Below are 13,949 nucleotides of genomic sequence, written 5' to 3' on the forward strand. Positions count from 1 at the left end.
GATAAAGATCATTAATATCATTGGGCCAAGAATAGATTCCAGTGAGACCCAACTAGAAACACTATAATGATTCTCCATTAACAACTTTATTTTTATATCAGTTAGACAGTTTTTAATCTATTTAATTAAGTGCTACATTGATTTTGTACACTGCTAATTTTTTTAATCAGAACATCAGGCAGCTTAAAGTCACATGCCTTACCAAAGTCTCAGTATATTATGTCAACACATAATAGACAAACACAGCATTATCAACCAAAATTGTAATCTCATCAAAAAATGATATACTGTAAAGGCTGTTTGACAAGACCTACTTCCCACAGATCTATGTCCATAGACTCTCAGACTTAAAGGCCAGAACATACCATTCTGATCATCTAGGCTAACCTCCTGCAACACATAAACCATACATATCACCCAGTATTTTCTGCATCAAACCCATAACTTCTTGTTGAGCTAAAGTACATCTTACAGACGGACATCCAGTCTTGAGTTAAAAGGCTTCCAGTGATGGAAATCCATCACATCCCTAAGTACACTTTTCCAAAAGTAAAATTACTTTCACTATTAAAAATGTGTGCCTTATTTCTAGCCTGAATTTGTTGACTGTTGATTCACATTAATTATGTTACCATCCTTTAATTCTTTATGATAGAATCCTGTATCAGTCATTCCACAATTTTTCCCAGCAGACTAATCAGCTTATAATTACCCTGATCATCCTATTTATGCTTTTTCTTAAAAAATATTGTCACAATGTTAGCTTATATCCAGTCCTCTGAAACTTCTCCAGCATGCCAACATTTATTAAAAATCAGCATCGATAGTTCAAAGAGATCCTCAGCCAATTCTTTTGAAACTCTTAGGTACAAGTTATTCAGTCTTGCAGATTTAAAAGTTAGTAGATACTGCTTTTATTATTCCAGTGTTTGCCTGACATTAAGTAAAGCATCACAAAACCTTGTTATTATCCTCTCTTTATTTTCATGGATCTGTCTTTAAAAAAAATTGCTCTTCCAGAATTTTAATTTGCATGTCAAACTCCCAAATACAAACATCAGACATTATGCACATGCCTGCTGCACCTCTACATTTCCATACCTATGACCTAGATTTAATCAGTTCCATGCGAGTGAGAGGTAATTTGTTTGACTGTTTTTTTTTATATCTTGTATATACTGTTCTTGCTACAAAATCTGCACAAATTTGGACTAATTGTGTGGCTAGGTAGAACATGAATGTATCTTTTGATATATGCAATTCCCTTTAACTTGGTGAGTCTGGGAATAAAAGAAATGAATAGAATACATGCTCTTCTCTGTGCTTGAGGAGTTACATGCATGAACCCCCAAACACTGAAAAATGAGGCTGTATTATAAAAAGTTTTGATCCCTTATCTCCACAAAAGAAAAATGAGCTTGCACCTGTTTTTGCAAACTATTCTCACAATATGTGAAGACAAAGAGAATTTTTAAAATTGTACTTCAGAAATAAGACAAATGTGAATAAAATTAAATTAAAAAGGACAGCATTTTTATCATGACCACCTATTTTTATAAGCTTGTGTATAGTAATACTTGGCACCTATTTATCTACATAATAAGATTCTAGGATTGTCACTGTGTGTGCATCTGAAGAAGTGAATTTTTTTACCCATGAAAGCTTATGCCCAAATAAATCTATTAGTCTTTAAGGTGCCACCGGACTCCTTGTTGTTTTTGTGGATACCGACTAACACAGCTACCCCCGATGCTTGTCACTGTGTGTGTCACTCTGAAGCCTAGAACGTTTGTTGAGTCCATGATAGAAACAACTACAAGTATGATTGAGAGCTCCTTTTGTTTAGAACATCACCAGGTTCAATAATTTCTGGGATTCATGGTCTGTTACTGTCCAGTGTTTAAGTTCACAGCCATTTTCAGCTTATACACTTTACAAATTACACTCATATGATAACATGGGTTTTCACTTAGTAAAGCCATAGAAGACATCTTTTTATTCAGCTTTTCTTTTTTTACATACTTTGGTATGTAGAATATGATTGGTGCAACTGTATTTTTCCATTGGGGAGAAAGTTTTGACTAGAACACACACACACACACACAAAAACCCAGCCTCTTCTGTAGTAATTTTCTTTCTTTTGTCCAGGGCATGTATTGTAGAAGTCAAATGTGTTCCACTTAAAAGACGGCACTTCAAATCACCCGTTGCAGTACTATAAACATTTTTCATGAAATACCCTGTCCTTGATATGCAGACTGTCAGTGCTTGCCTGTCCTGTTATGCAGTCAACACATAGTTCAGTTCAGCTCTTGGCTGCTCTCTCTGATAGGAAGATCCTCAAAGGACTATTTACACTTCTACACCGAGACTTAGAAATATATTGTTTGTAAAGGACAATTTAAGGCGATACAACTTTAGGGGTTGCTCTGCATTACTTTAAATCAAGTTTTGTAAAGAGGAAGAATTGATCTTCTAAATTCAATTTTAAACAATACTGAAATTAGTTTATCCCAAGCCTCCAAATTTCCTGTTTGTAACATGGATCCTAAGGTGTGCCAGAGATAAACACAAGTTTTTCAGAGAGAATTTTCTTTCCACTATTTGCTAAAGGCAGAATAATCTACCTTTGGCTCTGAGTGTAGCTCCATTTGAAAGTTTGTATATGACTGCAAAATTTTTGGTCTCTTAGACACAGTGCTTGAATAACACTGAAATTCCATACTGATGCTTTTAGTGATGTGGGACTCACCCCTGCGGCACCCCCTGCTGGTCTCCTGGGGAATTAGCATTCCAGCCGTTGGAGCACCCTCTGCAGGTCAATGTTCCACTGTCGCTGACGCCGTGTCCCCCCCCCAGACCCCGATGTCCCTCTCCCTTGGGTGCTGCCCCCTGGCAGTACCCCCACTCTCTGGGCTCCCCTCCTAGGGGAATTCCCACCTTCTATCCGCACCTTGCCTCAGTGTTCACTGCCAGTCCTCATATAGCCCCCGCACTCTGGGGCAGACTGCAGTCCATATCACTCATCATCGGCAAGGGGGGTTTGAACCTGCAGCCTCCACCTACCCCTGGGCTGCACCTCTGCAACCCCAGTAACTTTTCAGGCCTTTGGCTAGGCCTGCAGCCTGGGGGTTTTCCAGGAGGGAGCTCCCCGGCTCCCTTGCCCTATTCCCCAGCACTGCTCTACTCCGGTACCTTACTCAAGTCCCAGGCAGCCAGGCCCTTCTCTCCCTCTGCACCTAGTGGCTCAGCTGTGGCTACTTCCCCAGTCAGCCCAGGTTTTCCCCTACCATGGCCCTCACCATGTTCCAGTACTTCTGCTGGTCCTGGGTCGGGTGGCTCCTTTCCGTCCTGTGCAGGAAGCAGGAGCAGGACACATTTAGGGAGAAGGCAAGGAAGAAGTGGTCTCTGCACTCCTTGCTCACTCTCTCACTCCTTGCTCCCATGGGCCTCCCGCAGGAGCCCATCTCTCCCCAAGGCTTCTGACTGCCCTGTGTTCAGGCACTTCTTTTTTTAAGGACTCTAGAACTGCTGAGAAACCTTCTGTTAACATGTTGTAAACCCAATAGAAAGCACCTAGTTAAACTGACATTCACAGGTAGAATTAGGCAGAACAGCTGGACCTTGCTCTAGATGTAACAGGCCATCTGTCTTCATTGAGTTTATCACTGCTTTACCACTGAGATGTTCCCACATAAAGCACATTCCATAATGAAGAAGCCTAGTTAAAATAGAAATACATCTTTTAAAAATTCTTACAATTCATACCTATATATCCCATGCCAAAATATAGTGTTAATGAAATATGATAGTTGAGAAATTGAACCATCAATTGTCCTTTTTCCCCCCCAGCCTTTGCTTGTTTTTAATTTATGGAGATATACCCATCTCCTAGAACTGGAAGGGACCCTGAGGAGTCATTGAGTCCAGCCCCATGCCTTCACTAGCAGGCCCAAATACTGATTTTGGCCTAGACCCCTAAGTGGCCCCCCCTCAAGAATTGAACTCACAACCCTGGGTTTATCAGGCCAGTGCTCAATGCTCAAACCACAGAGCTATCCCTCCCCCTATAATGCTAGCTAATACTGCTGGAGTTGAAGAAGTGTGAACAATGGTGGAAATTCTTTGTAAAATGTTTCAGCTGTAAGCAAGGTTTAAAGCAGCTATATTGACTCAGGAACCCAAAACTGAGTGAACTGGAATAATATTTTACATTTATACAGAAAAACATTAATCTTAAAACACTTTATAAATTTCATACAGAGGGCACCTAGTCCTGCATTATTATAGTTAATAGAAGTTTTGTTTTGCTTTTTAATGGAAGCAGCATCACATCCTTACATAATGCAGGACTCTTCACAGCAGTAACAGGAAGGGAATATTCATATGACACTGGTGCAAATCCCTGTTATTTCAAAATGCATCCTGGGATCATTAATGTCCACAGAGAGCAGACAGTACTTTGTAATTGAGATTTTGCCTGAAAAATCTACTGTAAACAACTTGGAGCTCAGTTTATTAACCTTTGAGAAATGCAGAAATGAGCAAATCCTCCATAGCTTTGAACCTGTGCTCCAGGAAAACAAAATATTCCAAAACTAGCATTTAGATCTGTAAGTCATCCCCTCCAGTAGAGCCTAAAATCCCATAGAACATGTTTCTGTTAGGCTTGTTTTTTTTCATAGATCTATAAGGATTGTTAAGTCTGGTGTTCCCTGGCTTTGCTGGCTGGATTGCTGGGGGCCTCTGGTGTGGACTGAGAGATTTCAGAGCCAATAAAAATGAAGAAGCAGGCTTGATGAATCTTTCAGAAATTCTGATTTTCTCCCAACTATTCATTTGGGGCTTGAGATAGATAGATATAAACATAAACAAACAAAATATAAATTGTTATGATGCCCTTATTCACACTAAGGACTTCTTACACTGCTCTGGACATCATAATGTATATACACTAGGGTGACAAATTAAGGTTGCATAAGTAACCTTAATTCTGCTATTTCCTAACTTTTGGGTGCTTGACTTTGCAACCTTTAAAATTGTGTTTTAACGTAGCTTTTGTATATATTGTTTCCCCCTTTGTTTTAAATATCAAAACTGGAAAAAATATCATGTAGCATATTGACACCCACATGAGTCATCAGTAGGGTTGGATCCACCACACAAACCTCGGACACTGAGCTAACTGAGTAACTGCTAACATAGTAGGTTGTCATCCTCCTGTGTGGACCAGCAACAGATGAGGATGAAGCCTACAAGTTGCCCATAGAAGAATGGTGTGACTCAAGAATCTTGACTTCCATTTATATAGGAATAGCCATACTGGGTCAGACCAATGATCCATCTAGCCCAGTATCCTATCTTCCAACAACAGCCAATGCCAGGTGCTTCAGAGGGAAAGAACAGAACAGGTAATCATCAAATGATCCACCCCCTGTTGTCCATTGAGCTTCTGGCAGTCTCAGACTAGGGACACCCAGAGCATTGGGGTTGCATCCCTGAACATCTTAGCTAATAGCCATTGATGGACCTATCCTCCAACAACTTATCAAATTATTTTCTGAAAGCTGTTATAGTTGTGGCCTTCACAACATCCCCTGGCAACAAGTTCCACAAGGTGACTGTGTGTTGTGTGAAGTATTTCCTTTTGTTTGTTTTAAACCTGCTGCCTATGAATTTCATTGTGTGATCCCATTTCTTCTGTAATGTGAAGGGTAAATAACACTTCCTTATTCACTTTCTTCACACCATTCAAGATTTTATAGACCTCTTTCAGATCCCCCCTTAGTCATCTCTTTTCCAAGCTGAAAAGTCCTAGTCTTTTTAATCTATCCTCAAATGGAAGCTGTTCCATACCCTTAATAATTTTTGTTGCCTTTCTCTACCTTTTCCAATTCTAATATATCTTTTTTGAAATGGGACAACCAGAAATGCATGCAGTGTTCAAGGTGTGAGTGTACCATGGATTTATATAGTGATAATAAGATAGAAAATGTCATAATATCTATCTCTTTCCTAATGGTTCCATTTAGGTTCTGAAGAATAATTTACTGTTCTGGTCACAGTCTCTTCTGCCTGTCCTCCCCAAGCTTGATTCCTTGTGTCCCATCCCCACAACCTGTCCCTGTCCTAGTTCTGTCTCTTCCCCATCCCTGGTTCCTGGTCCTACTCCCATTCTCCTTGCCTACCCAGTGCCAACTCTCATCCAGTTTCAGTGTTTCTAACCCCCCCGTCAACAAAATTGGGATTATAGAAGAAAAATGTGTTTGCAGGAGAAGAACTCCAATTAGATGCATAATTCCTAAAATGGGAATTGCAAATGCCACCTTTAAAAAATTGATCCAAAAACTAGAGACAGCTTCTTCACAGTGCTAGCTAGTTAATTACTAGCTAGTTAATTCTCCAGTGGCATGCCTGTGAGGAATACCTTTGCTAAGAAAAAGCTAGCAAAATGGGATTATATGGTATATATATATTTAAAATGCTCTTCCCCTTACACGTCAGAATATTAAAATACTACACAAACAGGTTTATATTAACAAAATAGTACATCCATTAAAAAGTCTCTCTTGCTGAAGATCATTTAGAAGGAAAAAAACACCACAGAGCTTACTACAGTTACTCCATTATCTCAAGTGGCAGATGTCTATGCTGTGGATCTAATGAGAAATCTATGTTGAAGAAAATGCTCTAGTTTGTTAAACTAGGTTTTCGTTTTAGAATCATAATTTTACTTTGGTTTGTTTGTAACCATTTCTATCTCAATTCCTTCTACTTGGTATCACTTAAATGTCTGTTCTTTATTAATAAATTTTACCTTGTTTTATCATATAGCCATCTCAGTGAAGTGTTACTTGTTGTGGGTACTTAATGCACAAATGGAAAATTAAAAACTCTCCAGTGCATGACTGTGGTCACCCAGAACAGACTATGGATCATATAATGACTCAATGATTGATCCACAAATATGAAAGAGGCATCACAGCATTATGCTCCGCTATTCCTGATGCATTTGTCTGGCTTAACCATCTAAATATAAAATTACAGTTCTTGCTCTACATCCACATCAGCCATACGAAGAAGAAGTGCAGTGTTTCAAAGTGAAGGATAAAATCCTCAGTCAAATTAACAGGCTGGATTGGTGCTGCGTACTGTCTCTTTAAAGGAGTAGCGAAATTGATAAGGAGCTATAGTGAGAGGAACTGAGCACTGCAGGGGAGATGATTTTGGGGCGACTCAAGGCTGGAAGAACTGTTGGTGTCACCCTGTAAGGAATAACCAGGCTGGTGGAAGCCAGAGTGAGGTTATTGTGCTGTAAGCAGGCTACTGGTGTCAGGGATCTGAGCCAAAGATGCACAGCACAGAAACTCCCAGGGTTACAGGGCAGGTGATGACACAACCTCTTAGTAGTCTGGGTGAATCCCCAAAATGTCAGAGTCACTTTCGAGAAAAGAATTCCATCTCTGCCTCAGTCACAGAGGTCCTAAGAGAGGCAGAGCAAGTCATAAACCATATTTTTCATAGATGACCACTAATTTTCTGGGTGCTCAGATGCCTGGAGTCAGATTTGCAGAAGTGCTGAGCACTCACAGCTGAAGTCAATAGATGCTGTGCTTTAAATAGGTCTATAAAAATGTAAATACTCTGCAAAATCAAGCCCTAGGCATCTCAAGCTGGGCATCCAAAATTAATGGACACATTTGACAATTTTAACCTTAATCTCTCTGTGCCTGAGTTCAGTTCCTATAAAACTGGGATAATAATACCACCTTACCACACAAGGGTGTTGTGAAGCTAAACTTATTACTGTCTGTGAAGCATACAGATACTACAGTGAAGAGTGACATAAAAATGCCCATCAAGAAATTAATAATCCACTGCAGTACAGAACCTGGTTAATATGTAGTAAATAGTGTCTGGGAACATACGTGCATGGACTGAGGCAGGGATCCTGTGGAAAATACAATGTGACCTTATAATTAAAGATTCTAATAACAATTTGTAATCCATTCTCTACTCTATTTTTCATCCTATATTATCCTAAAGGATTTTTCCTTTCTGCCCTTTCATTGTTCCTTTTTCCCAATCTTTTCTAAGAAGAATAAGGACCCAGGAATGCTGATGTTTGCAAGAAACTTCCAAACCTATAATATTCCAGCACCTTCAGAATTAGGCAAAATAAGCTCAACCATCCATGGTAATTACAATTTATGTATCTATATTCTCACTAGCTCTTTTGATTACAGCATCTTCACCTTCTCACCTAAAGTATGTATTGTATTGATGTGCCTAATAATGATTTCACCATATAGAAGGCTGCATTTCAGTGTTGGGTGAAGTGTTTTTTGTTTATAACATTTGTAAAAAAAAAATCTTTGCAATTGTTTTGGTTTAAATATGATATTTGTTAATTCAGACTTGCACTGTTCCTCACTAGAAACTACCATCCTACAATATCGTGAGATGGCTGTGTAATTTAGGTAAATGACAGGGATAATAATGAAACTGCCAAATCAGGATTTGAATTCAGGTTTCAAGAAGTCAAAAAGCCAATTTGTTACTCCATGCTGACCTCTACAAAAAGAAGAATCATACTTATTTAAAATAGCTTTTTATCTAACTTCAGCTGGAAAATAACCAACTTATGACACCAGCAGCAATTCACTGAAGTAAATTTCTTATAAAATACATTTCTGCAATGAAAATGAACCAAAACGTATTTTTATGATACTTTAAAACTCTGATAACTATCCAGCCGAAATTCCCTAATGTGTACTATTACCATATGAGGGGAGATGCTTTTTATTTTTAAATTTAAAACACTAAGTTCTTCCAAATGGTGTAGTTCTTTATTTTTATTTGGAATGAGAAATATTAAATATGCACCTATCTGTCAAGCTGATCATCAGTGTATACAAAAACCACTTCCAGTTAAAATTATTACTTTAAAGAATTCTTATTTGAAAAATTTGGCTGTTAAGGAATTCCCCCTAAGGAAAGGGGTGGTGTGAAATGCACAGAGTAGATCTGGGCCCAGCAGAAAGCTAGTTATTCACAGTGGAGCCACAGAGTAACTGAATGGCTGTTTTGTAGCATTAAGAGATCTACATGAAATAAGCATTTAACAAAAAAAGAAATGGCAGCTTAGCCTGCAAGCTGGTAGCCAGATACTGGAGTGGTCTCAACCAACTAGAAGAATTACTTACCTAGAGACCATATGGGTCTCTCCTGCTCACTCCTATAGCCAGGACATGAACTGGGCCCATGTGGTATATAAGCAGCCTTCTTGCACAAGAGATTCAGTCAGATAAGCCTATCTGATTCTTAAATCAGCCAGTATGAGGTCTGCTAAGTGGTCTCATCTTGCTGCCAATGTTTCTATATCCAGTATGATCTCCTTCCCAGTCATTCATTATTGCAATATAAGGTATCTTCAATATATAGTTTTTCAATTAAAATTTGTTGGCATTATAATTGTCATGGTCACTGGACTAGCTGCACTTTTGACTCCTCTCTGGTCTCTCTGAGTGCATGCCCCTCAAGTGTTAGACCTCTAGCCTTTACCTGTCCTGTGCGTTTGGGGGGAATCCTGTGATTTTCCCATTCTTAGACTAGGTCTCGGACTATAGCCTCAGTGTCTACTCAGCAGGACTGACTAGGCTCAGCACCTTAAAATCTTCCCTTAGGAAACTGACCTCTAGTTAATACAGTGACCAGGCAGCTTTCTGAAAGAAAAGTATTGTTTAATCTTAACAGTAGGAACATAAATCATAAGAGCAAAAGGATTTGCAAACAATTAAACAGTCTATCTGAATGTATATCTTCCCAAGGCTTATCATCCCCCAGGAAGTTTAGGCATGTCCATCTCCTTCAAATCCCCTCCCCGCACAGAGGACCAGCCTCTGAGTCAGTCTGTTTCTCATGATAACAGCCCCTGACAACTGCCTCCCCACTCTTTACAGAGTTTTAACTGTTTAACATCCTTTTGTGTGTGTGTTCTCAGCCTCTGTAAAACTGCTGTGCAACTTTGGCTGCAGCCTGGAAGTAGCATCTTCACAGCTAATAGCTCAGGTATTGTTTTTTAACCTCCTAACCAGGAGGTGTTTTATCTGGATTCATTGTTTTACCTTCCTGCTTGATTCCCAAGATCCCTACTATTAACTAAACCAGTCCATGCAGACAGTGAATTAACTCCACAAAGCAAACATTCTCATAACCCAATATAGCCATATATTATTCATAAATGAATACATACTGGCCCCATATCCTTCACAATAATCACATTATATAATCTGCAGGTTATCGTTACTACAAAGCATCAGGCTTCAAAATGCAAAGATGTAGAGAGACTAAGATTTTATTATTAGCGGAAATGGAAGAAATGTGGAATTCTGGATTATAACTGAGAAATATAGTACAATCTGTAAAAAGAGATATGGGCCCAGATTCACTAGTATACTCTGATTGCTTTTGTGCTTCTCTGTGTATGCAAGATAGCTATAGACCTGGCTTAACTGACCAGATAACCTGGATTTACAGCTGATTTGTAAATGTGGAATGGTGCAATGCAGCTGCACATATGGGTGAATCTGTCCCAATGTCTGTTCTGTAAATATCATCTACAAATCTTTGGGGTTTTTTGGTTGGTTGGTTGGTTGGTTTTGGTCTTCCTTAATAAGTAATCTTGCTGAAATTTGAAGTAAAATCCATAAAAGCCTTTTAATTAAATATTAAGAAAAACAATATGATCACTTTCCTTTAAACTTATAGTACCATCTCTTACATTATTTATTTTATGCAGCTGATTAACTTCTATATTGGAGCCCAACATTTTTTATACATAAAAATAAAATCAATAATCTTGCTGTTGTCCAACAGCTATATTACAGCTCACTACAGATTACAATGCTCTACTTTTGCTGCTAATATGTTTTCTGGTTAGCTCTGGTGCTTTAAGTACTGTATATTTTTTATTTGATTTTAATACAGATAAAGACTGTAGTTAAACCACTTCTAGAAATCAGCTAAAGCTTGCACTAGTACAAAGAGCTGGAAACTGCATAAAACAAATGCACTTTGGTTTCTTGGCAAGTTAAAAAAAAGAAAACACTCTAAAGGATAGATGCTTGAGTTTAATATTCAAATGGTATTAGCTATATTCTTACTTACCAAGCCCTCACTGGGCATAACGCTAGTAAGGTGAACTACTTCAAGATGGGCTGACTGAGACACCAGGGAGTCAGATGAGAGAGAGATGATGTGGTCACAGATTCCAGACAAAGTTTTACACTAGAAAAAGCAAACAAAGATAATCATAAGCACTTACGTTAAAGTGATAAATTGTTGGTATTAAAGCACAATTCAAGGGCAATACTGTTTACATTGTGTTTATTTTACACTGTATAGATATTTGAGCAGCAGTAGCTTTTAGTTCTTATTGTTATAAGAACACAGAGCTGAAGTTCTAATTTATCACAAGGCCAACTACAAGAGGGGCGGGGAAAATAAAATTCCTATCAATGCCATAACTAGTGGTCATGAATCTACAGTACAGAAGCCCAAAGGAATCTTCTTGTGAAGTAATAACCGAAGTGTGTGCGCCTGAATTACCTTATTCTTTCAAGCGGCCACCCCTAACAAACATGCCTGATAAACTTGATTTTACCTGTTGCTGTACATGGCATTATTAAACACAGATTGAATTAAAGCAAAATATGTAAATAGTAATTACTTTACACATTAATTTAATTACTTTTTTGGCCAACAAATGGGAAGGGGAATTTATAAAGTCAAGTGTTTATTTAAGGTGTCAATTCCCCAATACAAAAACATAGTGAGGTCATTTCACAGAATGAGGAAGTGAGATAAAGGGATGAAAGTTAATTGTCCTGGATCAAACAAAACAACAGAAGGAAACAGAACCCAGACCACCTGAAACAAGGTCAGTTTTCCCAAATAAGGGATTTGTCCCCATATTTTTTTCATATTCTCTAAATTTTTCTTTCAGACATAGTATGCCTAAAAATATTTGTACTTAATTTCCAACCATCCATTTAGATGCATTTCAGAATGCTCTTCTGGTGGGAATTCTGTTGTATACTCTCATTTTTCTTCAGGGACTACACTGTCATTTACTTTAATTACATTAAATGGTGGTGAAATCCCTTAAGGGAATTTATACTTCATATATTTTCAAATGCATGATGAATTCTAATATCCCATTTGACACTACATATATAAGCAGACGGAACAATGAATAACTCCTTTGTCTAAATATATAAACAGTGTTTAGAATCAGTTCATCTTTAGTCATTTAGAAACCAGGGTAAAGCTCTGGAATCCTGGATGTTGCATTTGGACCTCTGTATCAGCTGAAACGTGCAAAATCACATGTATGCATGCAGCTCCATATTGACTATGCATTTGAGCCTCTATCAAATGGTCACTGAAGAAAACACAGTTTTCCATTGACTTTGGTCGGCTTTGGATCAGGGCCTTGAAGAGGAATATATGCTTTGTTCATTCCACTTATACCCTACACATTAAGTGTGTTCAGATACTTTACATATGAATATGTGGCTGGCATGTAGAATAAAAATTTAATCAAAGCATATCCCTTTCTTGGGATCTGTAGTATGGACGCATTAGCCATGTGGCTATGTTCCAACCTGACTTTTTGATGCGTCAGTACCCGTATACAATTATGGTTTAGAATTGAGCCTACCCCTACCCCATAAAATTTCTTTTATGCCACACATACAGACTAGGTATCAGAAGCAATTCACATTGAATCCTTTGCATTGTTTGAGACACATGTAAGATTTCCTCTTGACCACTGTTTAATGGGGAAAAAATCTAGTAAGTAAATGTTAGAACTGAATACATGTTAGGAAAAAGTTCTCAATGAGCAAGATTATGATGGTAGCTCACCAAGTCCCCACCAAGGTTCAGAAACCTAATTACAATCAATGGAGAATTTTAACTACAGGAAAAAATATTAAAGAGCAATAAATAAAATAATAAGAAATACCTAACCACTCTAAAGTAGCTCAACAGACAATTGAGAGACCAGATTCCCATAATAAATGATTCAAAGACTGCAAAGGATGGGACTTGTCAAGTGAGAACACCCAGGAGACAACGAGAGAGCAAATAATGCTGTGTCTGGCACTATCAATAATACAAACTGTACCCACATCTGTTGCAGCATATTTTGGATAAAAACAAGGAGAGATTAAAGGCAAATAGAGTGGGGGGAAGGTTTCTTAAGTTTGCTCCAAATTTTATCATTTCTAAAGGGTCATCTTTCCAAACTACCATCAAGAAATTATAATTAATAATACTTTGTTCTTGTATCACATTCTAGCCAAAAATCTCAAAGCATTCTACAAATAAGTCATTGTGAGAGTGGGAAGTGTTAACCCAATTTTAGAAATGACACTGTAGACTGAGAAACAGAATTTAAAGTGACTTGAACATGGTCATCCATCAAATCCATGTCAGGCACCACCAGCAATAGGATCTAGGATCCCTGTGCTTTAGTCACAATACTATATTAAAATAACAGACTCGTTCTCTGGATGGGCTAATGGCACCACAGAAAGCTAGATTGAACAACATCCCAAAATTGGCCAAAAAAATTGATACTTCAGTAATTGCTGCAGAGAGAAACTACATGCACTTAAGCTGTCCAAGACTTAGTTTTCATATAAACAATTTATTGAAATCCTATCACTGGATCCTGACAAGAACAGCACTTCCTCAAAACCACTTTAAGCCCTGGACATACAATTCAGCATGTGACATATAGGGTGTTTTTATTTTTAACTAATAGCCACTTCTAGGTTGGTACCATAGGGATCTGCAGTTATTGTGCACAGAGAAAAGGGTGTCTTGGTGTTGTTGAGTATGGTATCAGAAGGCGTCCTGATCTCGTATTAAGAATTGAT

General features: G+C 38.1%; 1 protein-coding gene across 5 annotated transcripts in view; it reads right to left on the bottom strand.

The window, feature by feature from the left end:
• LOC120371899 (connector enhancer of kinase suppressor of ras 2-like) overlaps positions 1 to 13,949 on the bottom strand; it is a 581,536-nt gene that overhangs the window by 260,434 nt on the left and 307,153 nt on the right. For all 5 annotated transcript variants that reach the window (XM_039488337.1, XM_039488338.1, XM_039488339.1 and 2 more), the window contains one exon: positions 11,170 to 11,289. In XM_039488337.1, coding sequence (XP_039344271.1) covers positions 11,170 to 11,289 — 120 coding nt within the window. The remainder of the gene's footprint in view (positions 1 to 11,169; positions 11,290 to 13,949) is intronic.

Source organism: Mauremys reevesii, linkage group 9 (assembly GCF_016161935.1).
Source record: "Mauremys reevesii isolate NIE-2019 linkage group 9, ASM1616193v1, whole genome shotgun sequence".
Classification (NCBI taxonomy): domain Eukaryota; kingdom Metazoa; phylum Chordata; order Testudines; family Geoemydidae; genus Mauremys; species Mauremys reevesii.